Genomic DNA, 15,126 nt, shown 5'->3' with positions numbered 1-15,126 from the left:
AAATCCAATAATCATCAGTGTTACGATCATCTAGTTTCATGGTTTGTATTAATTTTCTAGAGGTAACTTTTTTAATGCAAGACAAATGAAAACATGTGGTTTGAGAAGCTGGCAAACAAACCGAGGGTGTTTATAAATCAAAGGGTAGTCTATGTTTATTTAGTAAGATCATAACGGGAAGTGTGAAGACCCTACACAATGGGAACCTCCTGATGGAGACAGTGAGTCTACAGCTGCCTCACTTAGGGGTTTAAATTATTTATATGATTTCCCAGAACAAAGAGAAGATTTGGAGTTGGAAATAATTAGTTTAAATTTCTATCTGGGACTTTCTAGGTGTACCACGTTGCTATGGAGATGGATGATGCCAGGAGATGCCTTTTTGACTGACAGGCAGGCACATAGAAAGCATTTGACTATTGGAAAGCTGTTGGCTTTGAAAGCAGCTGGGCTCAGAAGCAAAGAGGCCATTAGGAACCTGGGGTATTTCTGTTTTGAGGCAGGCCCGTGCTCAAGCTGGGAAGTCCGGATTCTGGAGGTCTTGGAAGAAAACTGGAGTTTTTTCTGGTGAATTCCTGGTGAATTCCCAGGAGATCCCATACCTCAGAAGATAGCTGATAATTTAACAAATCAAAGTGAATTGCTAAGAGCTGTGGTACACTTTGGGGTGGTGCCAGTAGAAGTGAACAAACTGCCAACATCCTGTAAAGTATAGGGGAACTCTTGGGTGGAAGTAAAAGTCAAACGGGAGTGTTTTGTAATATTTTAAGTTTAAAGAATAAGTGATTTCAAGTTGTAGTATTAAGTTAATAGTGTTTTGCTTTGTTTAACTCTTGTATAGTAAAGTTTCTTGTTTAAAACTTGAAACCTTGTGACGTAATTCTTTCAGTAATAACTGGGAATTTGACTTTCTTTTTTTTAAATTTAATGGTCCCTAATGGGATCGTAATGCCAGACACATAGCCATCATTATCACTTGGACTGATACAAAAGGACTCTTTTAACCATAAACTAAAAATTCTTACCAATATGTTGTCAATCACAGGTTTCAAAATTTCAGCAACTTTCTTGGTGTTGGAAACAGCAACTGAATAGTTAATGGTGGTTGCTCCCCTGTTCCAGTCAACAATGATGAGGTTTATGTCATCTACATTTAGTAGTGTCTCTATCATCATATTCAACCAGTTTGGTGCTGATCCAAATGGTCTGTATCCATGGATAAGGAAGATCGTCTTCTTGTTGACATCCAGCACACTGGTATGAGTGGCATTGATCAAGCTGGCACAACTTGAATTCCTCCCTGTGTAGAGGAGAAGTTTCACAACCAGGTCCGTGCCGATGATTGTTTCAGTCACTGAAAGTTTTGTGAAGCTGTGGCATTCTGATACTTGACTCACTACTGAATGGAAACAGAATGGTGCGAAAACATAAAACTAAAGAAAGCATGTGGAATGAGAAAAGGTCCTTTAGCTCACCCAGCCTGAATCTTGTAACATTCATTAGTGCAATCTTCCCAGCCATATATTCTAACCATCTTCCTTAAATGCTTCAGGACAACATGTGGGAGATTTTCTTCTGACTTCCAAAATGTTTCGAGTAAATACATCTCAAAATCAACGCATACTACTTGATAATCAACACATGCACCTTAATTAACCAAATATACAAAATTACTTGTATTTATATAGCATGTTTAATGCAGGAAAACATCCAAAGGAGCTTCACAGGAGTGTTATCAAACATAATTTGACACTGAGCCAGATAAAGAGATCTTTGGTCAGGTGATCGAAAACTCGACCAAAAATGTAGGTTTTAAAGGAGGAGAGAGAGGTATACAGGCAGTGAGGTTCAGGGAGGGAATTCCAGAGCTTAGGGCCTAGACAACTGAAGGCACAGCCGCCAATGGTGAAGCGATTAAAATTGGGGATGTGTTAGTGACCAGAATTACACACACAAAAACCCAAGTACAGTTATTTCGGAGAGTTGTAGGGCTGGAGGAGATTACAGATTTAGGGAGGGGCGAGGCCATGGAGGGATTTGAAAACAAGGAAGGGAATTTTAAAATTGAGGCATTTCTGGACTGAAAGCCAATGCAGGCCAGAGAGCACAGCGATGATGGCTAATGGGAATAGGTAGGTGTGAGTTAGGATGCAGGCAGCAGAGTTTTGAATGAGCTCAAGTCTATGGAGGGTGGAACATTGCAGGTTGGCAAGGAGAGCATTTGAATCATCAAGTCTAGAGGCAACAAAGACATGGATGAGGATTTCATCAGCAGATGAGCTGAGGCTAGGGCCTCTATTCGCTACACCTGCAGCCCTGTAATCTAATCCTACCCTTTTATATTGATATTTCCATGGAAATGAGAAGACAGGAACCACGCTAAAGAGTAGTTGACTCATGCCTGGAATTACTTATTCTCATAACCTTCAACTGTATTTCCAACATTATGTCTGTATGTCATTAAATGTTAAACATATTGACCCAGGGCTCCATTCTGTCCTTGTACTAGTTACACAGATGAACTGATCCAAGCTGACACACCATCACTTGCCCTGTCTTGTTGGGGAAACAAACCATATTATATTCACTTCAATTCAATACAATCATTACTTTATTTCTATTTTGACATATTTTCGCTGAAGGCATTGGTTTACAGAATCATACGGTACAAAAGGAGGCTATTCAGCCCATCATGCCTGTGCTAGCTCCTTTGAAGAGCTATCAAAATAGTCCCATTCTCCCACTCTTTCCCCAAAGCCCTGTAATTTTTTTCTTTAGAAGCGTTTATCCAATTCCCTTTTGAAAGTAATTATTGAATCTGCTTCCACTGCATTTTCAGGCAACACATTCTAAATCAACCAGTCTCCTCATCTATCCTCTCATTCGTTTGCCAATTTATACGACCGAGGTGGAAGGAGTGCACTGTTTTTCTAGTTTCACTTCTCCACAGGTTACAACATATATTTATTTTTTCATAGTTACCTATACGGTCAATTATAGACTCTTGTTTTATCCCAGAATAAAATACACCAACCAGGTTTCTTTAATGAACAACAAAATTATCAGTTTATTATAAAACAAGTCTAAACCAGTAACGATGCACAGCATTAACACACTGATTGAAATATAAATATTCCCTTTTTACCTTAGAGACTCACACAGACACACACAGACAGACAGACACACACACACACACACTAACCAAAAAAAGGGGTTTAGTCTTTAGAGCTCTATTATGAAACAAACGAACAAAAAAGAATACTTTGGCCAAATACTTGCTAATTCTTGAAGGAAAAAGAGAAGATATTGAAAGGTGTCAGATGTCCTTTGTTTCGGTTTGGTATTTGGTAATACGCATAGATGGCTGTCACTGGGGTCTTCCGAGAACAGTTTTCAGGTGATGTTGAAGATCAGTTTGGGCAGGCTTCCCTGGAGAAATGCAGCAACAGGGATTTCAGGCGGGCCTTGCAAAAGGAATGCAGCATCAATTTCTCTATTTCTTATGCTCACTTCTAAGAGCTTCTCAAGAAAGATGGAAAAACTGGCAGGCTTTTTAAAAAAAAGCTGGAACAGACTGCGTTGAGGTTCGTCCTTGGCAGGTTGATTCTTTAACTCCTTTTCAGAACACTGTACATACCCCAACTGCCCATCCAAAGTGAAACCAAAATCATCTCAGCAGTTAAGCCTCCTGACTCCTATAAATCTGGACCTGTCACTTCTCTGTAAATATCTTCCCCAAGTCAAAAAAGCCCCCTATTGTGCATTTATCTGAAAACAGGTGCCTTCCAGTAACTGTTGTTTACAAGCCAAGTCCAAAAGACCTTCTGATAACCTCTTCAAATAAAAACATGAGAAGAGAATGCTGATTGGTTGGCAAGTGAACTCTGATTGGTAGAGGCGTTGCCATGGTGAATGCACCAGTTTACAGTGACTGACAGTTAACTGCCAAGCTATGTTGAAAATTTAAACCAGGCAACCTGACTCTGATCAGTCAAGGCATTGCCCTGAGGAATGAACCAGCGAATGGCTGTCACTTATTTTGTTCAGCTGAAACAGGCGCAATGTTTGTGCATATTCCTTCTGTCTGCAAACAACAGGGCCCTGTGTATTTATATATGTAGCTTCCAGTATGCACAAATATGCCTCACTGCGAGCCCTACTGACAATCTTAAATTGGTTGTCAGCGTAATTCTTAGAACACTGAGGATCATTTAGCAAATGTTGTCCAATCGCGGAATCATATCTAATGTTGGACACTGTGTTTTGAATTTTGCGAGCACAGGCTGGTTGGGTACGGTCTGTACCTTGCCCATTGCGAACAGCAGAATGGACATGTTGTTTGATACGATCGGTCAGTCTTTGGGACGTATGGCCTATATACCTAGCATCACACTGGCATTGAAATTCATATATCACATTACCCATTTGTGTGATAGGCAGGACATCTTTTTGGCTTGACAGCAGCATCCTGATAGTAACGAACACCACATGTGTTGATACTGCATAGTAGCAGCGTGAAACAGCTAGCTTCACCTGTTGCTAAAATTTTTGGGATGCATTACCCTTCCAAGGTAATTTAAAGTAGACTGGGCACTTTTCACAGCCGAAAAAGACAGCCTTAGGCCCGTTCAAAATTTTACACAATATACAGCGAGAACTGATCTGATCAGGGTAGCCATTGTCATGCAGGGTGTCTTTAATTCACCCTATTTCAGCATCAAGCTTGCATGGTGAAGCTGTCTCCCATTTAAGGCACAGAGGAGGAGAAACCTTTTCTCACAGAGGGTTGTTAATCTGTGGAATTCTCTTCCCCAGAGAGCAGTGGAGGCAGGGGCATTGAATATTTTTAAGGCTGAGTTAGATAGATTCTTGATTAACAAGGGAGTTAAAAGCAGGGATTTTACCCTAGGTGGATGGTACCCAGCCCTGAAAAGTCAGTGGCGAACCCTCTTCCGCCTCGCCTGGGGGATCTGACTTGTATTTTGCGGGTCCCCAGGCTTTGATTGCTCTGAGATGGGACGTCCACCTGCTTGAGGTAGGAAGTCCCGCCTAATAGAACCGCCAGCCAGCAGCTCTTAGACCCAGCAGTGCCACAGGGAGCGGTGGCCACTGCTGGGACTACAGCCCAGCGTGAAGAAAGATGGTGGGGAGCCCGGAACCATGGTAAGTTACCCTCGCTGGGGGTAATGGTTTGGGCCCCGGCGAGGCAAGGGTGTTCAATTGGGGAGAAGGGGGGCGTGTGCTGTGTATTGGGGATGGTTGGGTTAGTGGGGGCAGCCCTCCATTGGGCACACAGTGCCCAATCATGAGGGTCCTCCTCGGGCAAGTTGAGAGCCGCCTGCTGTTGTCAGGTGGCTTCTCTTGGTCCTCGGATGTCCGACCAGCCACGGGTAAAATCATCATAGAGGCAGGCGAAGACCCGTAAGTTGCTGTTAAGTGGCCACTTAAGGGTCTTGATTGGCCTGGAGCGGGCAGGCCATTTTCCACTGTTGCCGCCGCCCTGCATAAAATGGTGGCGAAGGCAGGAGCAGATCGGGAAGGGCCCCTGCTTCCTCCAGCTCCAATTTATGCCACCCACCCCGCTACCTTCCCACTCTTTGTGGGGGTGTAAAATTCAGCTCACAGGTTATAACGGGTAAAAGGGAGTCAAAGGTTATAGCGGGAGACAGGTAAGCTGAGTTGAGACCACAACCAAATCAGCAATGATCTTATCAAATGGCGGGCGCAGGCACGAGGGGCCGAATGGCCTACTCCTGCTCCTAATTTGTATGTTTGTATATACTTCACTGACATAGACTAAGGAAGGTATAAGTTTTCAAACTCTATTGTCTCCATTGCATAAACCCATTGCTGCTCATCTCACCTCTGGCTCTTTTGCTAATCATTTTAAATCTGTGTTCTCTGCTAATCGACCTTGCTACCAGTAGAGACAGCTTCTCCTTATTCACACTGTCACAAAAATTCATGCCAGGACGTGGTTCCATCAGCATTGACATCACTTCAGAGTGGTTATTCTTCACGCCGAAGGAAGACAGTGAGTGGAAGCAGAAGCTCAGCCGAGCCTGATCTGGGCAGAAACGTCCCCAGTTGGATTATTCCACTGATTTGCCATGAATTCAGTGGAAAATCTGGAGAGATGGTGTAAATTAACCTTAGCGTCGAAGGAATTGAGTTTGATTAAATGCACTAATTTAACAAAGGAATTGTTAAACTAATGGAATACTGCGAATAATGACACATTCAGTCGTCTTATTCAGAAAACAGACTAAGACAACTACAAGATATAGAAAGTCTGTAATAATGCTTTTGTAATCATCAAATGCTGCAGTACTAACTTGTTTCAAATCTTGGAAACAAGAAAGAGCGTGGAAAAGTGCCAACAGCATGTTTTTTAGTTTATTTATTCATCGACAGGCTGCAGTGTCACTGACAAGGCCCAGCATTTATTGCCCATCCTCAGTTTCCCTTGAGAAGGTGGGTGGTGAGCTACCTTCTTGAACCGCTGCTGACCATGGGGGTACTCCCACAGTGCTGTTCGGGAGGGAGTTCCCGGATTTTGACCCATGACGGTGAAGGAACGGCGATACAGTTCCAAGTCAGGATGGTGTGTGACTTGGAGGGGAACTTGCAGGTGGTGGTGTTCCCATGTGGCTGCTGCTCTTGTTCTTCTTCCAGGTGGTAGAGGTCACAGGTTGGCAAGGTGCTGTCGAAGGAGCCTTGGCGGGTTGCTGCAGTGCATCTGCAGTGTGACAGCACACTCCTGTCACTGTGCACTGGTGGTGGAGGAAGTGAATGTTTAAGGTGGTGGATGGGGCGCCAGTCAAGTGGGCTGCTTTGTCCTGGATGGTATCGAGCTTCTTGAATGTTGTTTTAGGCTTCACTCATCCAGGAAAGTGGAGAGTATTCCATCACATTCCCAAAGTACTTTATAAATGGTGGACAGACTATGGGTGTCAGGAGGTGAGTTACTCACTGCAGAATTCCCAGTCTCTGACCTGCTCTTGGAGTCGCAGCATTTATGTAGCTGGTCCAGTTCAGTTTCTGGTCGATGGTAACCCCCAGGATGTTGATAGTGGGGGATTCAACGATGGCAATGCCATTGTAAATCAAGGGGAAATGTTTAGACTCTCTCTTGTTGCAGATGTTCATTGCCTGACACTGTGTTGTTCGGGTCTTGTTGCATGCAGGCACAGATATTCTAATGAGTTTGAGGAAATAGTTCAGAAACAGACCAGAGACAGACTGGAGACCAACCAGAGCAAGCCAAATAATTCAGAGACAGTCCGCAGACGGCTGCAGGCAGCCCAAGGACAGACCACAGACAGTTCGCAGATAGCCCAGAGACAGTCCGCAGACAATCTGCAGACAGGTCACAGACAGTGCACAGAGATAGTCCGCAGAGAGATGACAGATAGACCCGAGACAGTCCTGAGACAGTCGTGAGTCAAACCAAACAGATGAAGAGGAGGCCATGCAGGATGTTGATGTTGAATTAACCTCAGTCTCCGGAAGTAGAATTAGCCATTCTGAGTTTCAATTTGCATTCCTACTTAAGTTTGTGAGCGTATCTATCCGTAAAACTTGCACTTTAATATTAATAACATTCATTATTAGAAAAAAATTTAAACGCTTGCTTGATCTTACTTCTGATTACCCTGAAGAGTAAAGAGAGTTAAAACGAAAATCCTACAACCCAGGAAGTTGCAGCCGCCAATCATTACCTGATTTCAGCAGAAGTCCTCCCTCCCCCGTCCCTCTTCTCCAGTACACCCCCACCCTCTTTCGGCCCAGGATTATTTGGGCTAGCTGTGGCACTCCTGTATCCAATCCAAGCCGAAACCAGCGAGCTCAGCCGCGGCTGGGAATTGAATCTGTGACACAAGTAGGCTGGATGGTTCAGTACTGCACCTGGCCACTGGATAAGCTGGCAATTAGGTATAATTATACAGCTCCTGGTGTTGCTCTGTCCATCCAGTACACGATGAATCTAGGACCTTGTCCAGTACCATTCCGCCTCCCTTTCGAACTTCATATGCAACAAAATTTGCACTTAGTTCAAAGCCCTGAGCTCACTGCAATATAATCTGTAGAAAAGAACCAGAGATAGTTACCTGGTAGGACGGCTTTGGTGCATAGAAAGAGCATTAACCAACGGAACATAGTCCTTGGGGTCATGAAATAAAATGGGGAACGCAAAAACAATCAGAACACGGCTGGAAGCAAAACATTAAATTAAAGAGTTCAGTCCATCTGCTGTATGGAATACAATGCCTGTTTGCAAAAGACAAACAGCAAAAACAAACTTCAAACAGGATCAATAGACAGTCAAATATAAACCAGGGTTACCATAGAGACAGGATTGAAAAGAGTCTCTGAATTAACCTGATTGATGGAGACAAATACTACATTAGTAATTCAGCCAATGTGGTGCAGAAGGCTGGGTGGGCGGGGAGGTGGTGGGGGGTGTACGGGTGGCAGTGGGAATGGTATATTGATAAATATTTGCATTGGTGGTAAGGCCCATTCAACTTATTAGTGGTGCTTGTCGCAAACAATCAGTAACAGCTTGTATCGCCTCCAAGATGCTTCACAGGAATATGAACACACAAGCCAATTAGAAGAAAAAGAGAGATTTAGGAGGGCAGACCAAGAGCTTGGATAAAATGGTGAGTTTTTAAAGAAAGGCCTTAAAAGAGACTGCAGGAGGGAATTCCAGAGCGTGGGACCCAGACAGTTGAAGGCACAGCCGCGAATGGTGGAGCGAAGTGTGGGGGGAGGGGAGGGGCAAGAGGTCAGAGTTGGAGAAATGGGTTCTCTGGTGATTATAGATAGTCCTACTTGGAACTGGGTTGGTATGGTTACAGAAAGAACCAGAAGTGACATGGGAGAACATTGGGCTGAATTTTAAGTGCCCGCCACTGATTTCGGTGGCCTGCCTGCACGGGCGGCACGCCAAACAGCTGCTGCAGTCTCAAGCACGGCGGCTCATTTAAATAGCCGGGGCAGGCCACTCCCGCCCCCAATCATGTGGAGGGGGTTGGCTGTCCGTCCCCGGCAATGGTGTCAGCTGCCTGTGGGCAGGCGCTGACGCCATTTTTAGAGGGCTGTCAGTCCTACCAGCTAATTTAAATATTTAAAGAGAAATTGAATGTAATTCAATAAATACATTTCTTTTGCCCCTCTCCCACCACCCCCAATAACAATTAAATTAATTAGTTCCCCTTCCCCCCACTAAATACTTACCTTTACCATCTGACTTCCCCCCCCCAAACTGCACAAACTTTAAACTCCAACCCTTCCCACCATCTCCTACACGCATGACATTAATTTGACCTCATCGTCACCCCCTCCCGCACTGATAAACCTACCGCCTGTTAGAATTTTATAGGTTTCTATGAGATCCCCCCTCACTCTTCTGAACTCCAGCGAATATAATCCTAACCGACTCAATCTCTCCTCATATGTCAGTCCCACCATCCCGGGAATCAGTTTGGTAAACCTTCGCTGCACTCCCTCTATAGCAAGAACATCCTTCCTCAGATAAGGAGACCAAAACTGCACACAATATTCTAGTTGTGGCCTCACCAAGACCCTGTATAATTGCAGCAAGACAAACCTGCTCCTGTACTCGAATCCTCTTTCTATGAAGGCCAACATACCATTTGCCTTTTGTACCATCTGTTGGACCTGCATGCTTACCTTCAGCATCTGGTGTACGAGAACACCCAGGTCTCGCTGCATATTCCCTTCTCTCAGTTTATAGCCGTTCAGATAATAATCTGCCTTCCAATTTTTGCTACCAAAGTGGATAACCTCACATTTATCCACATTATACTGCATCTGCCATGCATTAGCCCACTCACTCAACTTGTCCAAATCACCCTGAAGCCTCTCTGCATCCTCCTCACAACTCACCCTCCCACCAAGTTTTGTGTCATCTGCAAATTTGGAGATATTACATTTAGTTCCCTCATCTAAATCATTAATATATATTGTGAATAGCTGGGGTCCTAGCACCGATCCCTGTGGTACCCCACTAGTCACTGCCTGCCATTTGGAAAAAGACCCATTTATTCCTACTCTTTGTTTCCTGTCTGCCAACCAATTTTCCATCCATCGCAATACACTAACCCCAATCCCATGCGCTTTAATTTTACACACTAATCTCTTACGTGGGACTTTGTCGAAAGCCTTCTGAAAGTCCAAATAAACCACATCCACTGTCTCCCCCTCATCAACTCTACTAGTTACATCCTCGAAGAACTCTAGTAGATTTGTCAGGCATGATTTCCCTTTTGTAAATCCATGCTGACTCTGTCCGATTCTACCACTGTTCTCCAAGTGCTCTGCTATAAAATCTTTGAGAATGGACTCGAGAATTTTCCCCACTACCGACGTCAGGCTGACTGGTCTATAATTCCCTGCTTTCACTCTAACTTCCTTTTTAAATAGTGGGGTTACATTAGCTACCCTCCAATCTGTAGGAACTGTTCCAGAGTCTATAGAATCTTGGAAGATGACCACCAATGCATCCACTATTTCCAGGGCCACTTCCTTAGGTACTCTGGGATGCATACCATCAGGCCCTGGGGATTTATCGGCCTTCAATCCCATCAATTTCCCCAACACTATTTCTCTATTCATACTGATTTCCTTCAGTTCCTCTCTCACTACACCCTGTGTTCCCCAACATTTCTGGTATGATATTTGTGTACTCCTTTGTGAAGACAGAACCAAAGTATGCATTTAGTTGGTCAGCCATTTCCTTATTCCCCATAATAAATTCCCGTTTCTGACTGTAAGGGACCTATCTTTTGGAGAAGTTCTTCCTGCATTGTTTTGGGTATGATTATTCTGGATCCGGTCAGCAGAACACTATCTTCTAGTGAGATGTCACCTCTGATAGACCAGTACAGCCGTATTGCTGGCTGTGTTTGCCATTCCTGGATCACTTGCTGAGATAGCATCTGTAACTGCTCGTCTTTGCTGGTCTCATCTCTAATTTGACTCAGTTTCAGTGGTGTTACATTCACTAGGTGATGAATCTTTATGCCTAGATCTTCTATCTCATGTTTCTCCTGTGATGACAACCGAGATAGAGTGTCTGCCAGCACCATTTCTCTTCCTGGCTTATATTTCAGAGTGAAATCATAACTGTGAAGCCTCTAGAGTAACCTCTGCAGTCTTGCTGGTGATTTGCATAGACTTTTCTTGTAGATCTGCTCCAGTGGACGATGATCACTCTCCACTGTGAACTTCCTCCCATAGAGATATGTGTGGAACTTCTCACAGCCATACACGACTGCCAAAAGTTCTCTCTCTATGTTGGTATATCTTGTCTCAGCTGATAGAACAAAGAACAGTACAGCACAGGAACAGGTCATTCGGCCCTCCAAGCCTGCGCCGATCTTGATGCCTGCCGAAACTAACACCTTCTGCACTTCCGGGGCCCATATCCCTCTATTCCCTTCCTATTCATATATTTGTCAAGATGTCTCTTAAATGTCGCTATCATATCTCCTTCCACCACCTCCCCTGGCAGCAAGTTCCAGGCACTCACCACCCTCTGTGTAAAAAACTTGCCTCGCACATCCCCTCTAAACTTTGCCCCTCGCACCTTAAACCTATGTCCCCCAGTAACTGACTCTTCCACCCTGGGAAAAAGCTTCTGACTATCCACTCTGTCCATGCCGCTCATAACTTTGTAAACCTCTATCATGTCGCCCCTCCACCTCCGTCAGAACTTTGGATGCAAATGCTATTGGCTTGCCCTCTTGTATCAGAGCTGCTCCCAGTCCTTTTGTGGAAGCATCTACTTGCAGAGTGACAGGTTTCTTTCTGTCGTAGAACGACAGACTTGTCTCCGTGCACACTACCTTTTTGAGTTGTTGAAACTCCTGTCGTGTGACTCTGACCACTGGTACTCTATATCTTCTTTCATCAGCTCCCATAGGTTTGCCGTGTGTTCTGACATGTGCGGAATAAAGGAGCTCATGTATTGGATCAAACCAAGGAAACTTCTCAACTCTCTCTTATCTCTTGGGGCTTCCATCCCCGAGATGGCTGAGATTCTTTCAGGACTCAGCTTGACTCTGTCAGGTGTGTACACCATTCCGAAGAACTGGCATTCTGTCACTTTCACAATGTATTTGTCTGCGTTTAGCTTAATCCCAGCTTTCCTGGTTCTCTCCATGGCTTCATGTAGATGATTGTCATGATCTTTTCCACCTACACCATATATCTGGATATCATCTGCTATGCCGACTGCTCCTTTGTATCCCCTGTATGTCTCGTCTACTTTCTGTTGGAACACATCCTGGCTCACTTTGAGGCCAAAGGGTAGACACAGGAATTTGTATCGTCCAAAGGGTGTGTTGAATGTTGTCAACAGTAAAAGATTCTGCGTCTAGCTTCACATTCCAGTAGCCATTTCTTGCTGAAAACTTTTGCCCCTGCCAGTGCTGGTGTGATTTCTTCCAGTGTTGGAATAGGGTAGTGATCCCTTTCTATTGCTTGGTTAAGATCTTTGGGATCTAGACAAATTCTTAGCTGTCCATTTGTCTTCTCTCTCACCACGATGGAATTTACCTAATCTGAAGGCTCTGTGACTCTGGCGATCACCTTCTTTTCTTCAATTTCTCGGAGCTCTCTTTCAAGCTTTCCTTTTAGTTCTGTTGGTACTTTATGTGGGGGACGAATCACTGGTTTCATCGCTGGGTCAATAGTGATGTGATACTCAAAATCTTCGAAGCATCCAACCGTCTCATCAAAACACTCTGGGTACATTTATACCAGATCTTCTTTGCTTCTGATCGGAGGGCACTTTTCAATGGGTGTACTATCTTCAACCCTCAGTGTCACCTAAGCTGGAGCTGTGCTCTTATTCCTGTCCCGGCCGACATTTCGGTTTTTTTTTTTTAGAGTTTTCGCACGAGTCACTCAGTTTTTCTTCCTCTCTCTCTGGCACTAATTTGGGTCACTTTTCTTAATCTGATGCCTTTAAAAGTTTTCTAGGCTTACTCACAGACACTCACAGCCACCATGCTTCATCTTTATGTTGTTTTCTGAATCCCAGATGTTGGAAAGAATCACACTTTAAACTCTGAAAAGGCTGGAGTCAGTCTTGTTTATTCAGCACCATGCTTTGTGCTGTAGAACCTGCTTCAACTGGTTCTTGACTCCCCAGTGCAGCCCTGATTGTGCCCACCCCTCACTGGAACGCTTACACATAACAACTAGTTCCTAGCTAATTAGTTCCTAACACTTTACAGATCGTATAACAATATATAACATATATAACACAGCCTTCTATCACTTCTCATCTTAGTTTCTTTTCCAGAGAAAACAGTCCCAGCCTGCTCAATCTTTGATCTTTGATCAGGGCCACTTTGGTGCTAGGATGTCTCTTAAAACAGCCAGACAGAGAATATCCCAGGGCTAAATTAGAGAACTCTTTCACAGTGCTGACAAAGGCACAACAGGCCAGATGGTCTCCTTCTGTGCAGTATAATTCTCTGATTCTATCAGAATTAAACTGCTGCATAGAGAACCTACTTAGAATTTCCAACACAGAACCAGGCCTTTCAGAACAAGTGGTCTCTTCTCCACATAAGTCTCCTCCTAGCCCTCTTTATCTAAACAGTAGCATAACCTTCTATTTCAAGGTCCTAGCTGAAATGATAAACAGGGGCTGTAGAAAGAACTTTAAAACAATAGCGGTGGTGAGTGGTGAGGGCAGCCAGGGTGGGGATGGGGGTGGCGGTGGTAGAGGGCGGGAATGGGACAGGGAGAGAAAACATAAAAATAGTCTGAAGATTAAAAAAAGGGATGAGTAATATCCATATTATCAATGGTGTAAAAAGTAATAATGCTTTGAGTTCAAAATCAAATAAAAATAATGATAACAAAACAACTGATAAAAATACACCAGGAGTGATAAGAAATGAAGGAGTGTGACAGTTAAAATGTGTGTTAAAAGCAATATGAAGGTATCAAAACTGGGCAGGCTCTGACACCTAATTAAAAGTTCTCTACACTAATATTCGGAGTATACAAAATTAACTGATTGTTACAGTGGTATAGTGGTTGTGTTACCAGTCATCCAGCAAGCCTGGATTAAAGACCCAGATCCACTCTGGCAGCTGAGGAATTTAATCCCAGTTAATTGAACAAATCTGGAATAAAAAGATAGTATCAGTAATAGTGCAATGTTTTTATGACAAGATTTACCATGAAAACCCAGCTGGTTCACTAATAGGAAATCTGCCGTCCTTATCTGGACTGGCTTATCCGTGATTCCAGACCCACAGCAATGTCCTTGACTTTCAACTGTCCTCTGAAATGGCCTAGTAAGCCAAACAGTTGTATCAAAACTGGTACAAAAAAACTATAATCCACAAGGACTCACCACCATCTTCAAAAGGGAAATTAGGGATGGGCAATAAATGCTGACCTTGCCAGTGACGCCCACATCCCATTTAAAAAAGGACAAGTGAATTAGAAGCGCAAATTCATCTTAAATGTTATGGCATAGCGGCCATTACTGAGATCAGGCTACAAACTAAGCATAACTGGTAGATAAATATTCCAGGTTATAAGATGTTTAGGAAGGGCAGCTAAAAGGGAAAAGGACGAGTATTGCTTAAAGACACTGGCCAGAATTTTACATTAGATCTGCCCACCTGCCCAAAAGTCAGGGGCGAGCCTGCCTTCGCCGGGTCTGGGGGGGGGGGCCACACCAGGATTCTACGCTCCCCAGACCCTTCATTGGACTTGGGCGGAACTTCCACCTCACTGAGGCAGGAAGTCCCACCCAATGGAGCTGCTGGGGCTGCACCCAGCCAACAGCAGGAGTGTGGACGTTGGCACTGGAAGAGAGGTAAGTGTAGGGGCCTCGCTGGGGACAATTGACTGGGCCCCGGTGAGGTACGAGGGGTCAGTTGGGGTGGTGAGATGCGTTGTGCAGTGGGAGTGGTTGGGCTGTGCGGGGGGACTCTCAGTGGGGCACAGGGTTTTACCTGGCGGCCTCCTGGGGAACCTCAGCCGCACCCCCACCCCCACCACTGGTAAAATACCAGTATTTTACCAGCGGCAGTGGGAGAAGGCCCTTGTGGCAATCAATTGGCA

At 44.3% G+C, this 15,126-nt stretch overlaps 1 protein-coding gene and 1 long non-coding RNA gene across 6 annotated transcripts in view; one reads left to right on the top strand and one right to left on the bottom strand.

Moving 5' to 3' along the window:
• LOC137374274 (lipase member H-like) overlaps positions 1-8,286 on the bottom strand; it is a 39,777-nt gene extending 31,491 nt beyond the window's left edge. For 3 of the 4 annotated variants that reach the window (XM_068040070.1, XM_068040073.1, XM_068040072.1), the window contains exons 1-2: positions 8,112-8,286; positions 1,026-1,399 (exon numbers count right to left, since the gene is read on the bottom strand). In XM_068040070.1, the coding sequence (XP_067896171.1) occupies positions 1,026-1,399; positions 8,112-8,175 (438 nt within the window). In that variant the 5' untranslated portion in view covers positions 8,176-8,286. The remainder of the gene's footprint in view (positions 1-1,025; positions 1,400-8,111) is intronic. The other variant, XM_068040071.1, reaches the window with a different exon arrangement.
• Positions 8,287-8,523: 237 nt separating this feature from the next.
• LOC137374731 (uncharacterized) overlaps positions 8,524-15,126 on the top strand; it is a 32,414-nt gene continuing 25,811 nt past the window's right edge. For both annotated transcript variants that reach the window (XR_010975895.1, XR_010975896.1), the window contains exon 1: positions 8,524-8,666. This is a non-coding gene — a long non-coding RNA (uncharacterized lncRNA). The remainder of the gene's footprint in view (positions 8,667-15,126) is intronic.

Source organism: Heterodontus francisci, chromosome 10 (genome assembly GCF_036365525.1).
Source record: "Heterodontus francisci isolate sHetFra1 chromosome 10, sHetFra1.hap1, whole genome shotgun sequence".
NCBI lineage: Eukaryota > Metazoa > Chordata > Chondrichthyes > Heterodontiformes > Heterodontidae > Heterodontus > Heterodontus francisci.
The sequence above is the reverse complement of the archived record's forward strand: the minus strand, read 5'-3'. Positions and strand labels throughout refer to the sequence as shown.